The 17,164-nt window shown below is 45.9% G+C and overlaps 1 protein-coding gene and 1 long non-coding RNA gene across 3 annotated transcripts in view; one reads left to right on the top strand and one right to left on the bottom strand.

Annotated features, from left to right (window-relative positions):
• The window catches only part of GET4 (guided entry of tail-anchored proteins factor 4), a 30,915-nt gene extending 21,561 nt beyond the window's left edge, over positions 1 to 9,354 (top strand). For both annotated transcript variants that reach the window (XM_038762550.1, XM_038762551.1), the window contains exons 5-9: positions 3,982 to 4,120; positions 6,128 to 6,268; positions 6,351 to 6,426; positions 6,716 to 6,788; positions 7,996 to 9,354. In XM_038762550.1, coding sequence (XP_038618478.1) covers positions 3,982 to 4,120; positions 6,128 to 6,268; positions 6,351 to 6,426; positions 6,716 to 6,788; positions 7,996 to 8,084 — 518 coding nt within the window. In that variant the 3' untranslated portion in view covers positions 8,085 to 9,354. The remainder of the gene's footprint in view (positions 1 to 3,981; positions 4,121 to 6,127; positions 6,269 to 6,350; positions 6,427 to 6,715; positions 6,789 to 7,995) is intronic.
• Positions 9,355 to 9,443: 89 nt separating this feature from the next.
• Positions 9,444 to 16,951, bottom strand: LOC119941969. The gene is made up of 3 exons (XR_005455342.1): positions 16,854 to 16,951; positions 13,792 to 13,927; positions 9,444 to 9,517 (listed from the first exon to the last, which is right to left on the bottom strand). It is a non-coding gene; the product is annotated as an uncharacterized LOC119941969 (long non-coding RNA).
• Between the last annotated feature and the right edge of the window lie 213 nt (positions 16,952 to 17,164).

Below are 17,164 nucleotides of genomic sequence, written 5' to 3'. Positions count from 1 at the left end.
TAAGATGGGGATTAAGATTGTGAGCCCCATGTACAACCCAATTTGCTTGTATCTACCCCAGTGCTTAGTACAGTGCCTGGCGCATAGTAAGTGCTTAGCAAATGCCACAGTTATTATTAGTAGTAATTATTATTTCCCTAGTATCTGTTCTCCCTCCTATGAGACCGTGTGTAGTTTCCATTTGTGTATTCTCTCCTAGTGCTTAGTACAGTGCTCCAAAAACAATAAGTACTTAATAAATACCATTGCTACCACTATTGCTACCTGGGCTGTGAGCCTGATGAGGGACAGGGACTTGTATGACCTGTTCATCTTGTGTATATCCCAGCACTTAATAAAGTGTTTAGCACATAGTAAGCGCTTAACCCAGTGCTTAGAACAGTGCTTGACATATAGTAAGCGCTTAACAAGTGCCATCATTATAAATACCACTATTATTATGATTTATAAAGTAGGGGAGATGATCTTGGCCCACAAGAAGTTTACAGCCTAAAGGAGGAGATGGACACAAAATAATTCAAGAGTTAGGAGGAAAAAAGTGCTCAAATAATAAAGTGTGCAAATTGATATGTACAGAAGTGCAATGAGAGTTTGTGTGTAACAGTTCTGAGGTAGTGCAGAAGTGCTGAGGTGACAGTTGAGAGAGCGGTGGGGAAAAGAAAAATGAGCTAGGGGAAGCCTTTTGGAAGAAGTGGGAATTTCTGAAGGATCTGAAGATGCAGAGAGAGCAGAGTGCTTTACACACGGTAAGCACTCAATAAATATGATTGAATGAAGGTGGAGGGAGTTCCAGGCAAAGGGAAAGGTGTGAGCCAGGGCTCAGTAGCAATAACAGACAAGGAAGGGGCCCAGTGAGAAGCAAGGTTTGGAGGAAGGGAGATTGCAAGCTGAGTTGTGGTAAGAGAAGAGAGTAGATGGGTGAGAGGGTGGTAGCTGATGGACTACTTTAAAGCCAACGGTCAGGAGTTTCTGTTTAATGTGGAGAGAAGCAGATAACCATTGGATGTCTTTGACGAGTGGCGAGTTCCGGGCACAGCCATGTTTTGTGAAGCTCGTCTGAACAGCAGAATGAAGGTTAGGCCGGAAACAGGGGAAGTAGGACAGAGGCTGATGCAGTCGTCAAGCTGGGTTGTTGTTGTCATGAGCCCCCCGGACCAGCGTGGTGGGCCATTTGGGTGGAGAGGAAGGGGTGGATCTGGGAAATGTTGTGGGAAAACGGACAGGATTCAGCAACAGCATGAACGGGAAGGATGAAAGAGAACAGCGAAATGGGATGAAACCAAGGTTGTGGGCTTCAGAAACAGGCAGTGGTATCAGTAGATTCCATGGGAGAGTTTGGTGGGGCAAGGATTTAGGAGGGGAATATGAGAAGTTCAGTTTTTGACACATTGAGCTGGAAGCGGCGTGCGGGCAAAAAGAAATGTGACTGTCGACAGGGAGGGGAGAGGACCTGATGGGACAAATTCGGGAATCGGCCGCAGGAGAGTGGTAGCGGATGAGCTCTTCGAGGAGCGAGTGTGAGGTGAGAAGAGTTGGGGACTTGGAATAGGAAGCCTTCAGGTATAACTCCAGGTAGGGGCTGAGAGGCAGAAGTACCCGCAAAAGCCCGAGTGGCTAGGAGGTATGAGGAAAGCCAGAAAAGAACAGAGCGGGCGAAACCAAATTTACAAAGCATTTGCAGGAGGAGATAGTAGTCCACATGGTCAACAGCTGAGTGGTCAAAGAAGATCAGAATAAGAATGATTTGATTTGTCACAGGAGCGGTCATTAGTGGTCTTGGAGAGTGTGGTCTCAGTGAAGCAAAAGGGGCAGAAACCAGATTGTTGTGGGTCAAGAAGAGGATTGTGGATCAGGAGAGTCAGTGGACGCAGCTGGTGTATACAGCCTGTCGGAAGGAATGGGAGCAGGGAAAGAGGGTGAATACTGGAGGATGCAGGGGGATTGAGAGAGTATTTTTAGACAGGAGAGACTCAAGTGGGTTTGAAGGCAGCGAGAAAGGACACCCCCCGACCAGAGAGTGAGGAATTGACAGTGGCAGTTAGGGAAGGCTGGTAGAAGCAAGTGCTTTTAGAAGGTGAAACGTAGGATCAGAAGCACACATGGCGAGGGAAAGCAGTTAAGCTATCTCTTGAGATGTTTGGGAAGGATGAATGAGGGGGTGGGAAAGGAGGCCAAAGCGAAAACAGCACCAAGCAGTTAAAACTATAATCCCAACCAGCTACACAAGGGACAGTTCTTTGTGTGCCGTGCGTAGTGCAGTGGGGTTGTGGATTTTCAGTCATACAGACATCCACAAGTGAATTTCACCCTCCACAGCATTATCTTCCAGGGTGAACAGTCTCTTCCTTGGCTTCTTGCCTCCCCCCAATCGTGGAACAGTATCACTGACTTTAAAAATCCCAGGTTGCTGGTATCATGTGAAATCAGGAACGAGAAAGCTTTCTTTCCAGTACAATTTTATGTATGAAATAGGTTTCCAAAGTGGTGTCAACAACCACCACTTGTAGCAAGGGGCTCTTAATGAGCTCAGGAGCCATTGTTGAAGTGTACCCAGAGTACATTTTGTACTCCTGAGAATAGATTTGGGGAACACGTGCATTGTCATGATTTTATTGGGAATTAAATTTTTGAAAATTTCCATAATGTCCGGCAGTAATGGGAAAATAAGTTACTGTAGAGATGTGAAAGTAAGAATCACTTGTTCCAAATTCCATCAGTGATACACCTTAAACTCTTGGGTAGAGATGAGATTTGGGGAAGTGAAAGGAAAGATGTCTGTTTCTGTCAGTCAGTGATATTTATTGAGCGCTTACTGTGTGCAGAGCACTGTAGTAGCCAGCCCTTGGAAGAGTGCAATTCAGCAGACTTGGTAGGCGCATTCCCTGCCCACAAGGAGCTTACAGTCTTGAGGGGGAGAGAGACATTATCCATAATTTATTTATTGATATTATGTATGTGAGTGCTGTAGATGGGGTGAATATCAAGTGCTTAAAAGATACAGATCCAAGTGTGAGGAGACACAGCAGGGCGAGGGAATGGGGAAATGAGGGCTTAATTGGGGAAGGCCTCTTGGAGAAGATGTGATTTTATTTCTCGTTTTCTACCTAGTGTTTCAATTAATCAATGGTGTTAAACATTTACTATGTGCAGAACACTGTACAAAGCACTTGGGAGAGTACAGTAGAATTGGGCAGGTTCCCTGCCCGTGTTGAGCTTACATTCTTGAGGGGGAGACAGGCATTAATATAAAAAGTAATTTATAATACATAATTTACAGATATATTCATCAGTGCTGTGGGGTTGAGACTGGGGTAATATTTATGTGTTCACCACTGTCGCAATCAGGGTGACCATAAGAAGAAAGGATGACTAGAGTAGAAGGAGGGATGGTATTTATTGAGCACCGATAGGCTGCAATTCACTCTACCCAAGTGGTCTAGGAGCATTGAGCTCCATGTAACATTCCAGTCCAGTGAATGTTAACAAACGGCCAAGGAGCTTGACTGATTTGCCTATATCTTTCTGAACGTGGAGGGTTTTCTAAGGCCTTCAAAGAACTCTATCCTTCATCTTGGACTCGTCTTTTCTTCTTTCCCTAAATTCTGTCGTTTTAACTCTCTAAATTAGAGGTATCCTCCAACTTTGGTTCTCCCCCTCCGCCCCCCACCCCAGGACTTTTTCCCCTCCAAAAATGTACTTCATGCCTTTATATTCTCTCCTTTGAACTTCGGTATTTTCTCATTTGTCATGCCTCCTTTAAATCCTATTACTAGACAGTACAATTAGAAAAACAATTCTATTAACATGCTTAAAACTCTAGCATGTCCTGCAAAGGTAAAATGGGGTTTTGTTTGCAGTGCTTGCCTATCCTTTGACATGTAAGGAATTTTGTTGGTTCTGTAAAGCAGTAAACGAAATGTACTGAAAACGCCTTCGCATTCGGGTTTCTTAATGAATGTTCTTTGTCTTTTTCCTTCATAGAACAAAACTATTGTGAATCTCGGTATCACTTCCTGCACTCCTCAGACGGAGAGGGGTGCGCTAATATGTTAGTAGAATATTCTGCCTCTCGGGGATACCGCAGTGAGGTGGACTTGTTTGTAGCACAGGCCGTCTTACAGTAGGTGTTCAATTTTTTTTTTTGTTATCTAACACCGTTCCTGATCGAACACAAGCTCTCTTAAAAGCGGCACCCAATTAAATCAAGGGACCTGATGTTTGAAACACGTCCTCTGATAAGAAAATCTTGAAGCCGCTTGCTGAGGAAGCTTTTAAAAAAAATGTGTGGGCTTGCTTTTAAGGAGAACCTGAAGAGCTAGCGGCGTGGGTGATTTGTTTTAGTGAACAGCCCTCGCGGTGACCCCTGAAGGATGGACACTTTTGTCACACATATTAGTATTTATGGCAAGATACTTGAAGTTGTCAAGCTTTTTTTTCCTCCATTGAAATTGGGTAGTAGTTACCTCATGCCTTTGTACAAATTGGATCGACTTCATTGCCTAAAACTGGTTCACCGAAAATATTATTCTTTCATTATCTGCTATGTCAGTTTGTATTTTAAACACCGTCAAGACATTTCTCAATTTATCGGATCATTTTTTGGTCAACCTTGCCTAATGGAATGGAACTTTTTTCTTTTGCTTCCGGTGTAACCAATGGCTACACGGCTATTTAAATTTTTCTTCTGGGGGTGGCTTTTAAAGCATGTCGACGCACTTTTTTTGTGGCAGGGAAATGTAAGCAAATGTTCAGTAGACTTTGTAAACTCAGTCAAAGGTGAGTTTTTAGAGAAGCAGTGTGGTCTAGTGGAAGGAGCACAGGCTTGGGAGTCAGAGAACGTGGGTTCTAATCCTGGCTCCGTCACGTGTCAGCTGTGTGACCTTGGGCAAGTCACTTAGCTTCTGTGCCTGTTTCCTCATCTGTAAAATGGGGATAAAGACTGTGAACCCTGGGAGGGTCAGGGACTGTGTCCAACCTGATTATCCTTATCTGCCCCAGCGCTTAGCACAGTGTTTGGCACATAGTATGCGCTTAATAAATACCATTTTTTAAAAAAGGTGGCTGAACTGGGGATAAGCAGTTAGATGGCATTTTAATAAATCCTAGAAAAAAGCCATTTGTGCTACATGATTCTTTTCTTCTCTTCCCTCTTCTGGTCCTCAGCCCTCCCGTGCCTTTTCCCTCCCCTTTATTTTTCACCTAGTTTTGCACTCTCCGTCTTTCAGTAAAGTCTTTAATTTGGTAGACCAGGCAAGTTGAAACAGACTTCGTTTCACAATAATTGAAGCAATTGTTAGTCAAGATTTTTCTACTCATACTGTGTAATTAAGATTCGAGGTACCTCCAGTTCTCCTGTAAGACGGAGGCTGTGCTCTTCCAGGACCCCGGGTTCAGGAAAACTCGAGTTGCCAAACTCGTAGTTTCCAATGCCGTGTACTTGTGTACAACCATCCTTCTCACACCCCGATACGCTGTATCCGGCTCGTGTTCCTGGAAGAACATTCCTTAAATCTGCCACTGCATTCTAGCCCAGACAGTCATTCATTCAGTCGTATTCATTTAGTGTTTACTGTGCAAAGCACTGTACTAAGCTCTCGGGAGAGACCACTATAACAACACCAAGTGTTCTGTCAGAACTAGAGCCTGGCAGTTATGAGTTTCTAGTTATGTGAGTTTAAAATATTTAGCAAGATACTGTGGCTGGGGCTTTTTGTTTGTGTGTTCCCGTCTCATTTATTGATAATAATAAATATAATAAACTCAATTTATAAGAAGTACCTGAACCGGGAGCTGAATTGCTATCGAGCTTCCTTTACAAAGCGCTTAATGACTGCGTAGTTATCTTTCAAACTAAAACGGATAGCGTTTATGTCCTTGGTCAGTTTCTCTGCCATCTCTGAGTTGCTGTGCTGACAATAAAACTTGCTATATTAATGTATCTTTAAGTTGCCTAAAATATATTTCTTATGGGACTTGATGCTCCAATATAATGGTCCATATTTAGTCCTTAAAAATTGACCAGTTGGCAAAAGTCAAAGGACCTGCTTTCAGAACTGAAAACATTTGGGAGGTATGAAGTTCTGAAAACATAGAAAATTTCACTTATTTGGGTTTTCTTAATTTTCAGGTTTCTCTGCTTGAAAAATAAAAGCAGTGCATCCATGGTGTTCACAACATACACACAGAAACACCCCTCGATAGAAAAGGGGCCTCCTTTTGTACAGCCGTTGCTAAACTTCATCTGGTTTCTGCTCTTGGCCGTGGACGGGTAATGTTGACTTCGTTTTTCTCAGCATGCAACTTCTGATTCTGCGAGTTGGCGCGTTCCTCACTTTCTCCTGTCCTTACAGGGGAAAGCTAACTGTGTTTACAGTACTGTGTGAACAGTACCAACCCTCCCTGAAGCGGGATCCCATGTACAATGAGGTGAGTGACGGGGCAGCACTCCCTTTGCCTTGAAATTCTTAGACAGCGGGCGCTTGATCTAGAGAACCGAGGCTAACGTTGAAGCGGGTGCTGGAAGTCGACGTCGCTAGTCATCAGATCAACCGGGAGTCCTCTGTGTACAGCCGATGTGGAAGGCTGTCTGGAAATTCAGCATGTAGAAGGGGGTGATGGGGGCCAGGGAAACCGATGAGCGGGGAGTGTGGGGAAGTTAGATTTGGCTCTTGTCCCCATTTCCCTTGTTCCTGACTTCTTCTCCTGTTTCTTTCAGTACCTAGATAGAATAGGACAGCTCTTCTTCGGCGTCCCACCTAAGCAGACATCATCCTACGGAGGTTTATTAGGTAATGCCTGATGTTTGTGAAATAGTCGTGTGAAAATGCAGTCGTTAGTGCGGCTTATCTCCACTGTTTTGTACTTTAGAGTGATACTTTGACTCCTGTTTTCTCTCTCTGGCTGTATTTGGCAAAAGAAACGATCCATCCTTAAGAAGTAACAGAGTGCCCAGAGTACTTTAATAATAATAATGATGGCATTTGTTAAGCGCTTACTATGTGCAAAGCACTGTTCTAAGCGCTGTAATAATTATGGCATTTAAGCGCTTACTATGTGCAAAGCACTGTTCTAAGCGCTGGGGGGGTATACAGTGGGATCAAGTTGTCCCACGTGGGGCTCACAGTCTTAATCCTCATTTTACAGATGAGGTCACTGAGGCTCAGAGAAGTTAAGTGACTTGCCCAAGGTCAAGCAGCAGACATGTGGCAGAGCCGGGATTCGAACCCATGACCTCTGACTCCAAAGCCCGTGCTGTTTCCACTGAGCCACGCTGCTTATCTCTACTAATTGCCATCATCCAAGGCTCCTTTCTGTCAGATTGAACCACATCCCGCCACCTTTGATGCCTTGGCCTACTCAGGCAGGCAGAAGGGCAGGAGGAAGCAAGCAGGGGGCGTGTTAAGGTCTACTGCGTGGGCATTAAATAGGCATAATAATAATAATAATAATAGTGGCACTTAAGCACTTACTAAATTGATAAGTCCTAGGGGCGGTAAAGATAATCAGATCAGGTTGTCTCCATTCCCCGACAGGGCTCATATCTGAAAGGGAAGGCGAGCAGATAACTTATCCCCATTTTACAGGTGAGACAGCCAGGGCCAGAGAGGTTAAGTGATTCTCCCAAGGTCACCCAGCAGGCCGGAATCAGGGCCGGGTCTAGACCTTGGTCTCCTGGACCCATATCCTTTCCACTGGGTCTCGTTGTTGGTCTGCCTGGAGAAGCTGCTCCGCGCGGAGCCCGTCAGCACCTGCGGACAGCAGCGAGGCAGAAAGCACAGTTTGGGGGCCGGCAGGAAACTCTCAAACATCGCTTTCCTGCTCAGCGGCCGAACTCTTTTTTCCGGGAGATTGAGCCCGGCGGTGTTCCCGAGAGCCGGTACCCGCTGGGAGCAGTCGTTAAGTTCAGGGGGATTTAGGTCACTGGAGTCTTCTTAGAGTCTTCTGTCCGTTTGGCAACCTGGCACTTAAAAGCATCCATCTCTCATTTCATTTTAGGGAATCTTTTGAACAGTCTAATGGGCTCTGGGGAGGAAGACGATGTGGAAGATGGTCAAGAAGATAGCAGTCCCATTGAACTTGATTGACAGCTTTTTTTTTCACTAGGAACTGCTGCATGAATCAGACAACTCTAACTCAAAAAAGACAATTTCAGAATCCGAGCCCTGCAGCTTTGGGTCCCCACAGCCGGAAGGGCCTCTCATTCTGTTAACGGAAGGTGGCTGAGATGTTTATAATGTTTGGTCTCTGTTATTTATGTTGAAAAGGTAGCCAAAAGAACTGATTTGGAGTGACGGCTCACGGCCTCTCAGTGTGCTGGCTGGTGACTTTTGATTGAGTTGTAGTCTCTTATGGTTTCACCTGCAGTATTCCTTTTTTCCAACTAATACGAAGCGAAGCACAGGTATCACTGTTACTCGACCCTTTCGAAATAATCTTTTTTCCGTTTCCAGGGGCAGGGGAGGGCCATCTGGCCTGCTGCTGCCATAAAGGAATGTTCGAAGGGGCCTGGGAAAATACTTTTTTCTGGCTTGGCCTGTGAGCCCAGTGCCAAATGCATCGTGAGGCTTGCCAAGAAAAGGTGCCGCGCTCCCCCCCACCCCCAGAAAAGCCCGTGTCCAGCTGAGGCCGGCCAGGCTGGGCGTTGGCCTCGCCCTGCTGCAAAGTAGACTCGGGTTTTTACAACAGAGACGAACCTGTAGCGTGGGATCCTTTCAAACTGAATTTTCACCTTGGAAAACGTGTGGGCTTAAGTTAGGTGTGTTAGGCTTTTAGGAAAACAGATCCGTTTGGGATGTCGGTGGCTAGAAACAAGCTGAGGTATCCCTGTCCCTCCTCCCAATCCCAGCCCTGCCCTCTGTGTTGATTATTTTTATTTTGTGTTGGGTTTTTTTAAAATCCTTTATCTCTGTTCCCCGGGTGGCCTCTGACAGTGTTTGTTAGGGAGATGCGAGTGCAGCTGGCCCCAGTGTGGACTGAAACCAACCTTTTTTTCTGTAAGCCTCATCTAAGGAAAAGGGATACTGCAAACCTCTTAATTCCTTTCATATTGCAATATTTATTTTTTATGGGGTGCTTGATTTCTTTAACTTAACGAAATTAACCGCAGACCCGGAAATTGTTCAATCTTTGGCTTTGTCACCTTATAATGCAGTAAGCCAGATGTTACCAATATGATTTTTAAAAATGGGGGGAAACATTTTATTTTTTCACAGGTAAAATAAGAAAAACAAACCTTAGATTAATACACAGTGATCATGCATGGGGGAGGAAATACAATTTTATTTACTGTAAAGAAAAAAATTTAAAGGAAGGTTTTGTGTTAATTGTTGAGTTTAAATAAATACTTTATACTGGGTTCTGCAGCCCTGTTGCTTTTTGAAGTAACTTGGAGATTTCATGGCCAAACTCTTCTTCCCATCTTGAAAACACTAAACAGGTAGACAGCTCCATCTCCCTTTTCAGTCAATCGTACACTTGGCTTTAAGCAAACGGCTTGGTTCCCTTGGTCAAAATTAAGCTGCAAAATGAAATAGGCCGAGTGTCTGGCAACACAGATCCAAACGTAGCGTGTATACTGAACCAGTCATTTGCACTTCAAGTCGTGAAAAATGTGAGCGTTTTGTATGCTGACTTGTCGGGCCTTGTAAACACTCTGACAGTTAATACATCCACCCGTGACCATGGGAAAATGGAGTTACCAGATACTGGACTGGATAGAAATTTCCAGGCTGAGCTATGGAGCATTTTTAGGCCGTGGGATTATTGATGCTTGCTTAAAATGGGCAGTAAAAGGGAAGGGGAGATAGGTAAAAGTGTTTTTCAGTGTGCCTCAGCTCTTCTGGGGAAGGAGGAGGCCACTTGAAAATGGCTGGATTAGGAACCGGAGAACACTTTTCTTTTTTCTATTCATTCTAACGAAACCTCACAGACTGCAGGGTACAGGCGTTCACGGTGCAGAGCGGTTTGGCGGCACGGCTCTTCACAGAGCAAATGGTTGTGTAACTTGTGTCATTACTGTAGCGTCTTTCCGCATGTGCAGTAATCCTTTCAATAAAATCCTTTCCGGTAGAAGTAAACATGTGTAAGTAGAGCTGTGGAGTAACCTGCAACGGCTGGAGTCTGTGGGCATGGTCTTTGCCATATCAAGGCACAAGAAGCAGCGTGGTTTAGTGGAAAGAACCCGGGCTTGGGAGTCAGAGGGCGTGGGTTCTGATCCCAGCTCCGCCACTTGTCTGCTGTGTGACTTTGGGCAACTCACTTAACTTTTCTGTGCCTCAGTTACCTCATCTGTAAAATGAAGATTAAGACTGTGAGCCCCACATGGGACTACCCGATTACCTTGTATCTACCCCAGTGCTTAGAACGCTGCTTGGCACGTAGTAAATGCTTAAGAAATACCATTATTATTATTATCATCATCATTAAGGCAGTCTCCTGTTTTGCACTGAACTTTGGGGTGGGGGAGATGGGGTTTTTCTGGGACCCCCAAGACCCTTAGTGAGCCATTATGTAAATCGAAACTCTTGCTAGCCTGCCTCTGTCAGGGAATTCTTCCGCCGAAGTCCACTCACTGCCCCAGTGCAGTGTGAGACTTTTAAAAGTTGGACTTGGGTGACAGCTAAAGGTGCTACCCAACAGATGCCAGCTGAAGTCAGTGGCAATACAGGTCTGTGCAATTGTCGGTGGCTTTAGCATTCAAGGGTTTCTTTGTTTAGAAATGAATTCTGATGATTGTGCCCTCCCCCCCGCCCTCCCAGCCAGGGGGGAGCGCTTTTCAGTCCTAACTTGAGGCTTCGTTTTCATTTGAAAATGGATGTCCTGACATTTAAACAAGTCTTTTTTTTTTCCCTGTTTTCTAGCCTTTTGGTTTGAGGAGAAACTAGGTGAGTTCATATTCCCCGTGTGCCATTTTATTCAGCTCCTGACTTCTTTTGCTATTTGGACTAGCTGATGTCACCTGGCTTTTGGATTTTTCTTTTAAAAAAAAATTGTGCTAAAACAAATCACGGGGATTGTAAAAGATACCCCAGAGCAGCCAGTGTGTGGTTCCTTCATGAGAAACAAAAAAGGAGGAGGAAGAAAGTAGGCTGACGTGAAGGTGAACTCTGGGCATCCCCTGATGGACGTGCAGGGTCCTTGCTTGGGGATGGCATTCATTCCCTGAAGCCTGGCTTTCAACTTATCAATCAATCGTATTTATTGAGCGCTTACTGTGTGCAGAGCACTGTACTAAGCGCTTGGGAAGTACAAGTTAGCAACACATAGAGACGGTCCCTACCCAACAGTGGGCTCACAGTCTAGAACTTGTCCTCAACCATCCCTCCCCGAGCTGTAAGTTTAGAGAAGAAAAGCATTGTACAATTACTCCGAGGGTAAGATGGTAAGGGTAGGCCTTTCAAAAGGCTTTAATAATAATAATAATAACAATAATTTTTTGCTATGATATTTAAGTATTTACTATGTGTCAAGCACTAAGCACAGGGGTAAGTACAAGTTAATCCTGTCCTACATGGCCTACAGTGTAAGTAAGAGGGTAAACAGGTATTTAACCCCCATTTTACAGTAGGGGCAACTGAGGCACAAAGAAGCGAGATGCCCAAGGTCACACAGCAAGCAGTTGGCAGAGCTGGGATTAGAATCCAAGTAATCTAAGCCCTTCTCCCTCCCAGGCCCATGCTGAATCCACTAGGCCAGGCTGCTTCTCTGTGCTACTTCAAGTGATTGTGGCGTTTAAGCACTTATGTGCCAAGCACTGTACACTCTGGGATAGATACAAGATCAATCAATCGTCTTTATTGAGCGCTTACTGTGTGCAGAGCACTGTACTAATCGGCTCCCACTTGGGGCTCGCATTCTAAGTAGTTGGGAGCACAAGTATTAAAGTCCCCATTTTGCAGATGAGGGAACTGAGGACCAGAGAAGGTAAGTGACTTGCCCAAGGTCACACAACAGGTAAGTGGCGCAACTGGGATTAGAACCCAGGTCCTCTGATTCCCAGGCTCGTGCTCTTTTCCACTAGGCCGTGCTGCTTCAAATGCAGGGTTTTAATCTGCAGTGTCTTTTAAAGACATCTGCAGGACTTTTAAAATCCTGCTACAAGTCTCATCCCGCGCTGTTTAATTTGTGGCTGCCCCAACAACTAGGAAAAGCCCGGCAGAGGAAGTAAATGAGTGACAGTTTTAATTGGTGTGTCTATTTTGGCAGGAAGTCATACTAATTCAGGCCTTTAGCAGTTGAAGCGTACCTCGCCCGAGCCTGTGGAAAGTAAGTGTGGGCTTCACAGGTGGCTTTTTTTTTTTCTGTTTTCCCCATAGCCTCTATTTCTTCCGCTGCACAGAATTGTGCATATGCACCAGTGTTACCCAGGCCCGTCTGTTTCAGGTGAACGATAATAAGAGTCCGAGGTCATGGGTTCAAATCCCTGCTCTGCCAATTGTCAGCTGTGTGACTTTGGGCAAGTCACTTAACTTCTCTGTGCCTCAGTTCCCTCATCTGTAAAATGGGGATGAAGACCGTGAGCCCCACAGGACAGTCTGATCACCTTGTATCCTCCCCAGTGCTTAGAACAGTGCTTTGCACGTAGTAAGCGCTTAACAAATGCCATCATCATCATAATAATTGTGCTAGTAGTAATAGTATTTATTAAGTGCGTATTTGGAGCAGAGCACTGTATGCATTAGTAAACTTCTCCCCAGATTGTAAATTCTTCAAATTTATTATGAATTTGCTGTAAATTATATAAATGTCTCTTGTATAATGCTCTGCACAAAGTGCTTAAGTACCGTTGATATTGAAGTGCTTGCTGTGCCCCATACACTGGTGTAGATAGAGTATAAGCCGATCAGATAACAGTCCTTGTCTCACACCAGCCATTCCAGTCTAAGCGGAGAGGGAGAGTGGGTGTCACCCCCCCCATTATAATATTGAAGAAACTGAGGCACAGAGAAGTTAAGTGACTTGTCCAAGGAGCTCCAGGAGGCATGGCACTGTTTTCCTTTTTAGGCAGGGAGATGTTAAGTACTTATGATGTACCAGGCCCTGTACTAAGCACTGGGGTATATGCAAGCTAATCAGTTAGGACCCAATCCATGTCCAACATGGGGCTCACAGTCTTAATCCCCATTTTACAGATAAGGTAACTGAGGCACAGAGATAATAATAATAATGACGGCATTTGTTAAGCGCTTACTATGTGCAAAGCACTGTTCTAAGCGCTGGGGGGGATACAAGGTGATCAAGTTGTGCCACTTGAGGCTCACAGTCTTAATCCCCATTTTACAGATGAGGGAACTCTGAAGTGATTTGCCCAAGGTCACCCAGCGGAGAAGCGGCAGAGTCAGGATTAGAACCCAGGTCCTTCTGACTTCTTAGCCTATGCTCTATCGCCTAGACAAGCAGCATGGAAAGAGCATAGGTCTGGGATTCAGGGGCCCTAGTTTCTATTCCTGGCTCCACCAGTTGGCTGCTGCGTGACCATGGGCAAATCACTTAACTTCTGTGCCTCAGTTTTGTCATCTTTAAAATGGGGATTCAATATCTGTGAACCTTAGGTAGTTCATGGACTGTGTCCGCTCCGATTATCTTGTATCTAGCCCAGGGCTTAGTGAGATGCTGGGCACATCGGAAGTGCTTAACATACGCCACAATTATTACTGTTTGCCATTCCCTGGCTCCCAAATAATTTACCAGTCCACTGATAGATTTTATCTGCAAGCCTCATGGATCCAGATTAATTTACAACTGTTAAAAAACTGATTACCCTTGGGGTCCAAGCCAGCGAGGTACACTCACCTTCTTAATCGAGGCGATCCAAACTAGATTGAATTTGGGAAACTTCTGCCTAGATAACTGCAGGTCATGTAACTGGTTTCTTAGCCTTCAGTTCCGAGCTGTGAGCTCCGCTCAAGCCTTGCCCTCTTCCTTCTTCCTGGAAGGAGGACGAGGCAGGGGGAGAAGGGTCAGGAAAAATGAAGCGAATGGGAGCTACGTGTTACAAAAAACAGGTCCAAGGTTGGAAACTGAGGTGCATTTTCTGAGCTTCCATTCTGCTGCTTTAGGGTGCATTTAAAAAGGCATGCAGATGCAGGAGAGGGGTGGGCTCTGCCCCGCCCCGTGCACACCCTTAGCAAGAGCTGTTACATGCATGACTCCATGTTTACACACCCACAAATGGGGTAGAAAGTGGGACAATAACAGTAGTTTAGTGGGTTTTTCTTTTCTGCCCAAAGCACAAGGCTTTGGGTAAGCTTTTAGTTGCAGGGGGAGGAGTACTTTTTTTTATAAAGCCACCAAGATGATCTCATTTAAACCCAGCCCTGTGGGGCAGGACCACTTAACCCCAATGTGAGGACAGAAACACACTCAAAGCAGATGCATTAAGGTTCAAGCTGCTTTATCCTTTAATAATAATAATAACAATGAATGGTATTTGTTAAGTGCTTACCATGTGCCAAGCACTGTTCCAAATGCTGGGGTAGATACAAGGTATTTGGGTTGTCCCACGTGGGGCTCACAGTCTTCATTCCCATTTTGCAGATGAGGTAACTGAGGCACAGAGAAGTTACGTGACTTGCCCGAAGTCATACAGCTGACAAGTAGCGGAGCTGGTATTAGAACCCACGACCTCTGGCTCCCAAGCCCGGGATCTTTCCAGTAAGCCACACTGCTTCTCTAAGTATGGCTTTCTATACGTTAGAAAGTATAAATGCAGCCAGGGCAAAGGCCTGGGTTGTAATCTCAGCTCTGCCCTTTGCCTGCTGTGTGACCTTGGGCAAGTTACTTCAGTGTGTCTCAGTTACCTTATCTGTAAAGTGGTGATTCATGATTCAGGATCAGTTCTTCCACCTACTATCATCATCATCATCATCAATTGTATTTATTGGGCACTTACTGTGTGCAGAGCACTGTACTAAGCGCTTGGGAAGTACAAATTGGCAACATATAGAGACAGTCCCTACCCAACAGTGGGCTCACAGTCTAAAAGGGGGAGACAGGGAACAAAACCAAACATACTAACAAAATAAAATAAACAAAATAAAATAAAATAAACCTACTAGAACTGTGAGCCCCCAGTGTAGGACAGGTATTGGGTCCAACCTGATTATTTTGTATCTACCCCACTGCACTTAACAAATCCTATCATTATTATTACGGGAGTAGGAATCGGGACCCCTGGGTTCTGATCCCAGCTCTGCCCCTTACCTGCTCGGTGGGCTTTGGTAAGTCATTTACATTCTCAGGTACTTTACCTTCAGTTTTTTCATTTGTAAATGGAATTAAATACTTGTCTCCTCTTTTCCTGAGATTGTGCGTCTTCTATGGTTCAGGCAGCAGTGGAGCGGTAGAAAGAATACAGGCCTGGGGATCAGAGGACCTGGGTTCTCAGCCTGGCTGGGTGACCGTGGACAAGTCCCCTTAATTTCATTGTGTCAATTTCCTCATCTGTAAAATATGGATTGAATCCCTGTACTTCCTCCTACCTGATACTGAGCCCAACCTGATTACCTTGTATCAGCCCCAGGGCTTAGTAAGACACTTGGAACATGGTAAGCACTTAACAAATACCACAATTATTAAGGACTATCAGATCTGATTGTCTACCTCAGTGCTTAGCCCAGCACGTAAATACCACTAGTATTCCTTTGCCACCTCACTAGGAACAAGTGGCATTGTACTGTGCTTGGCACATAGTAGCACTTAACAGATACCATCATTATTATTACTGCAATATTTACGGCGATGGGTGTGTGTGTGTGTATAAAAAATGGGCAGGGACTGACACAAAGTGCCGAGGTTGCTGGAACAGCTCTAGTAGCTGTCCCCTAAGTTTGGGCTTGGTCCCTCTGAGAAGTGATGGGGGAAGAGGGTGCCTAGGCACCTTTCTCTCTCTCAGGCAGCTAGACATGCAAAGGACTAGGTGCTGCAACCTTCAGAATGGCCTCAGGCCCCATTGTGGAACAAACAGCCTGCTCCCTTCCCAGGAGCCTTCCTGCAGGCAGGCACCCTGATCCCAGTGCCAAGAGCCACACAGACCCCCCTAGGCTGAACTGGAATGCTGGGATGGGATGGGATGTTTTTCGGGAAGAATGCTTGGGACGGCTCCAGGTGGGCTGCCTGTCTGTTCCACCTGTTTTGCTTGTGGAACGGCCAGTTGGGGACTGACTGGGGCGGAGGAGCAAGTGAACTTTTGCAAAACCACTCAACCCCTTCAGACCTCCCCAGCTTCCATGCTGAGACCTCCCCCTAATAGTAAGAGTAAATTGTTAAGCACACTTACTGTGGGCCAAGCACCAGAAAGTGGGGTCAGGCCCACCCCCCTGCTCCCCGTGAACCGAAGCCAGTCCCCGGCAGCCCTTACCTACCTCGGTGGGCCTGCTGTAATCATTTCCCTCCGTCCGTCTCACCTGTCATGGTGTTGGGCTCCTCCGACGCAGTCCCAGAGCGGTATTAGCCGGGCTAGCCGGAGCCATTGAACAGCCAACTCTCCTGGGGCTTGGCTTCCGCTAGCCCCAACCACTTCTTTAACCTCCACACTGGAACAGGCTTTTCACCCACACAGCCTTCTCACCTGCGCCGGCCACTTCTTAAGAAGTGCCATCCTCTTAAGAAGTACAGGACCAGGCAAGATCCCTAACTGATCGTGGAATTCACCAAGCCCCGGGCCGGGGCTAGATATAAGGTGGTCAGATCGGAAGGCGAGGAGAGATTTAATCCCCATTTTGCAGATGAGGATACTGAGGCACAGAGCAGTGACTTGCCCAGGTCCTCTGCCTCGTGGTCCCATATTCTTTCCACTGGACCACAATGCTTCCCCTCCCCTTAGCTGTGCTGCGCAAAGGGAAAAGTTCACCCACCTGTGTTGATCCTGGTCAGTTGGCTGTGGAGCTGTGCTGAAACACATCCCAGCACCGGCCTCGGGAATGCTAGCAATCAATCAGTGGGATTTATTGAGCACTTACAGTAGGCCGAGCACTGTACCACGAGCTGGGGAGAGCGCAAAACAACAGAGTCGGTAGAAATGTTCCATAACCACAATCCGCCAAGCACCAGGCTCGGGAATGCTTTCGGATGGTGTCTGGCTGTTCCAGGCCGGGGACTCCGCACGGGTTGTCTCAGTCCTCTGGAATTGGGCTGGAGAGATGACACGTGAAGCTAGGGGGGACAT

Source organism: Tachyglossus aculeatus, chromosome 21, assembly GCF_015852505.1.
Source record: "Tachyglossus aculeatus isolate mTacAcu1 chromosome 21, mTacAcu1.pri, whole genome shotgun sequence".
In the NCBI taxonomy this organism is placed as follows: domain Eukaryota; kingdom Metazoa; phylum Chordata; class Mammalia; order Monotremata; family Tachyglossidae; genus Tachyglossus; species Tachyglossus aculeatus.
The sequence above is the reverse complement of the archived record's forward strand: the minus strand, read 5'-3'. Positions and strand labels throughout refer to the sequence as shown.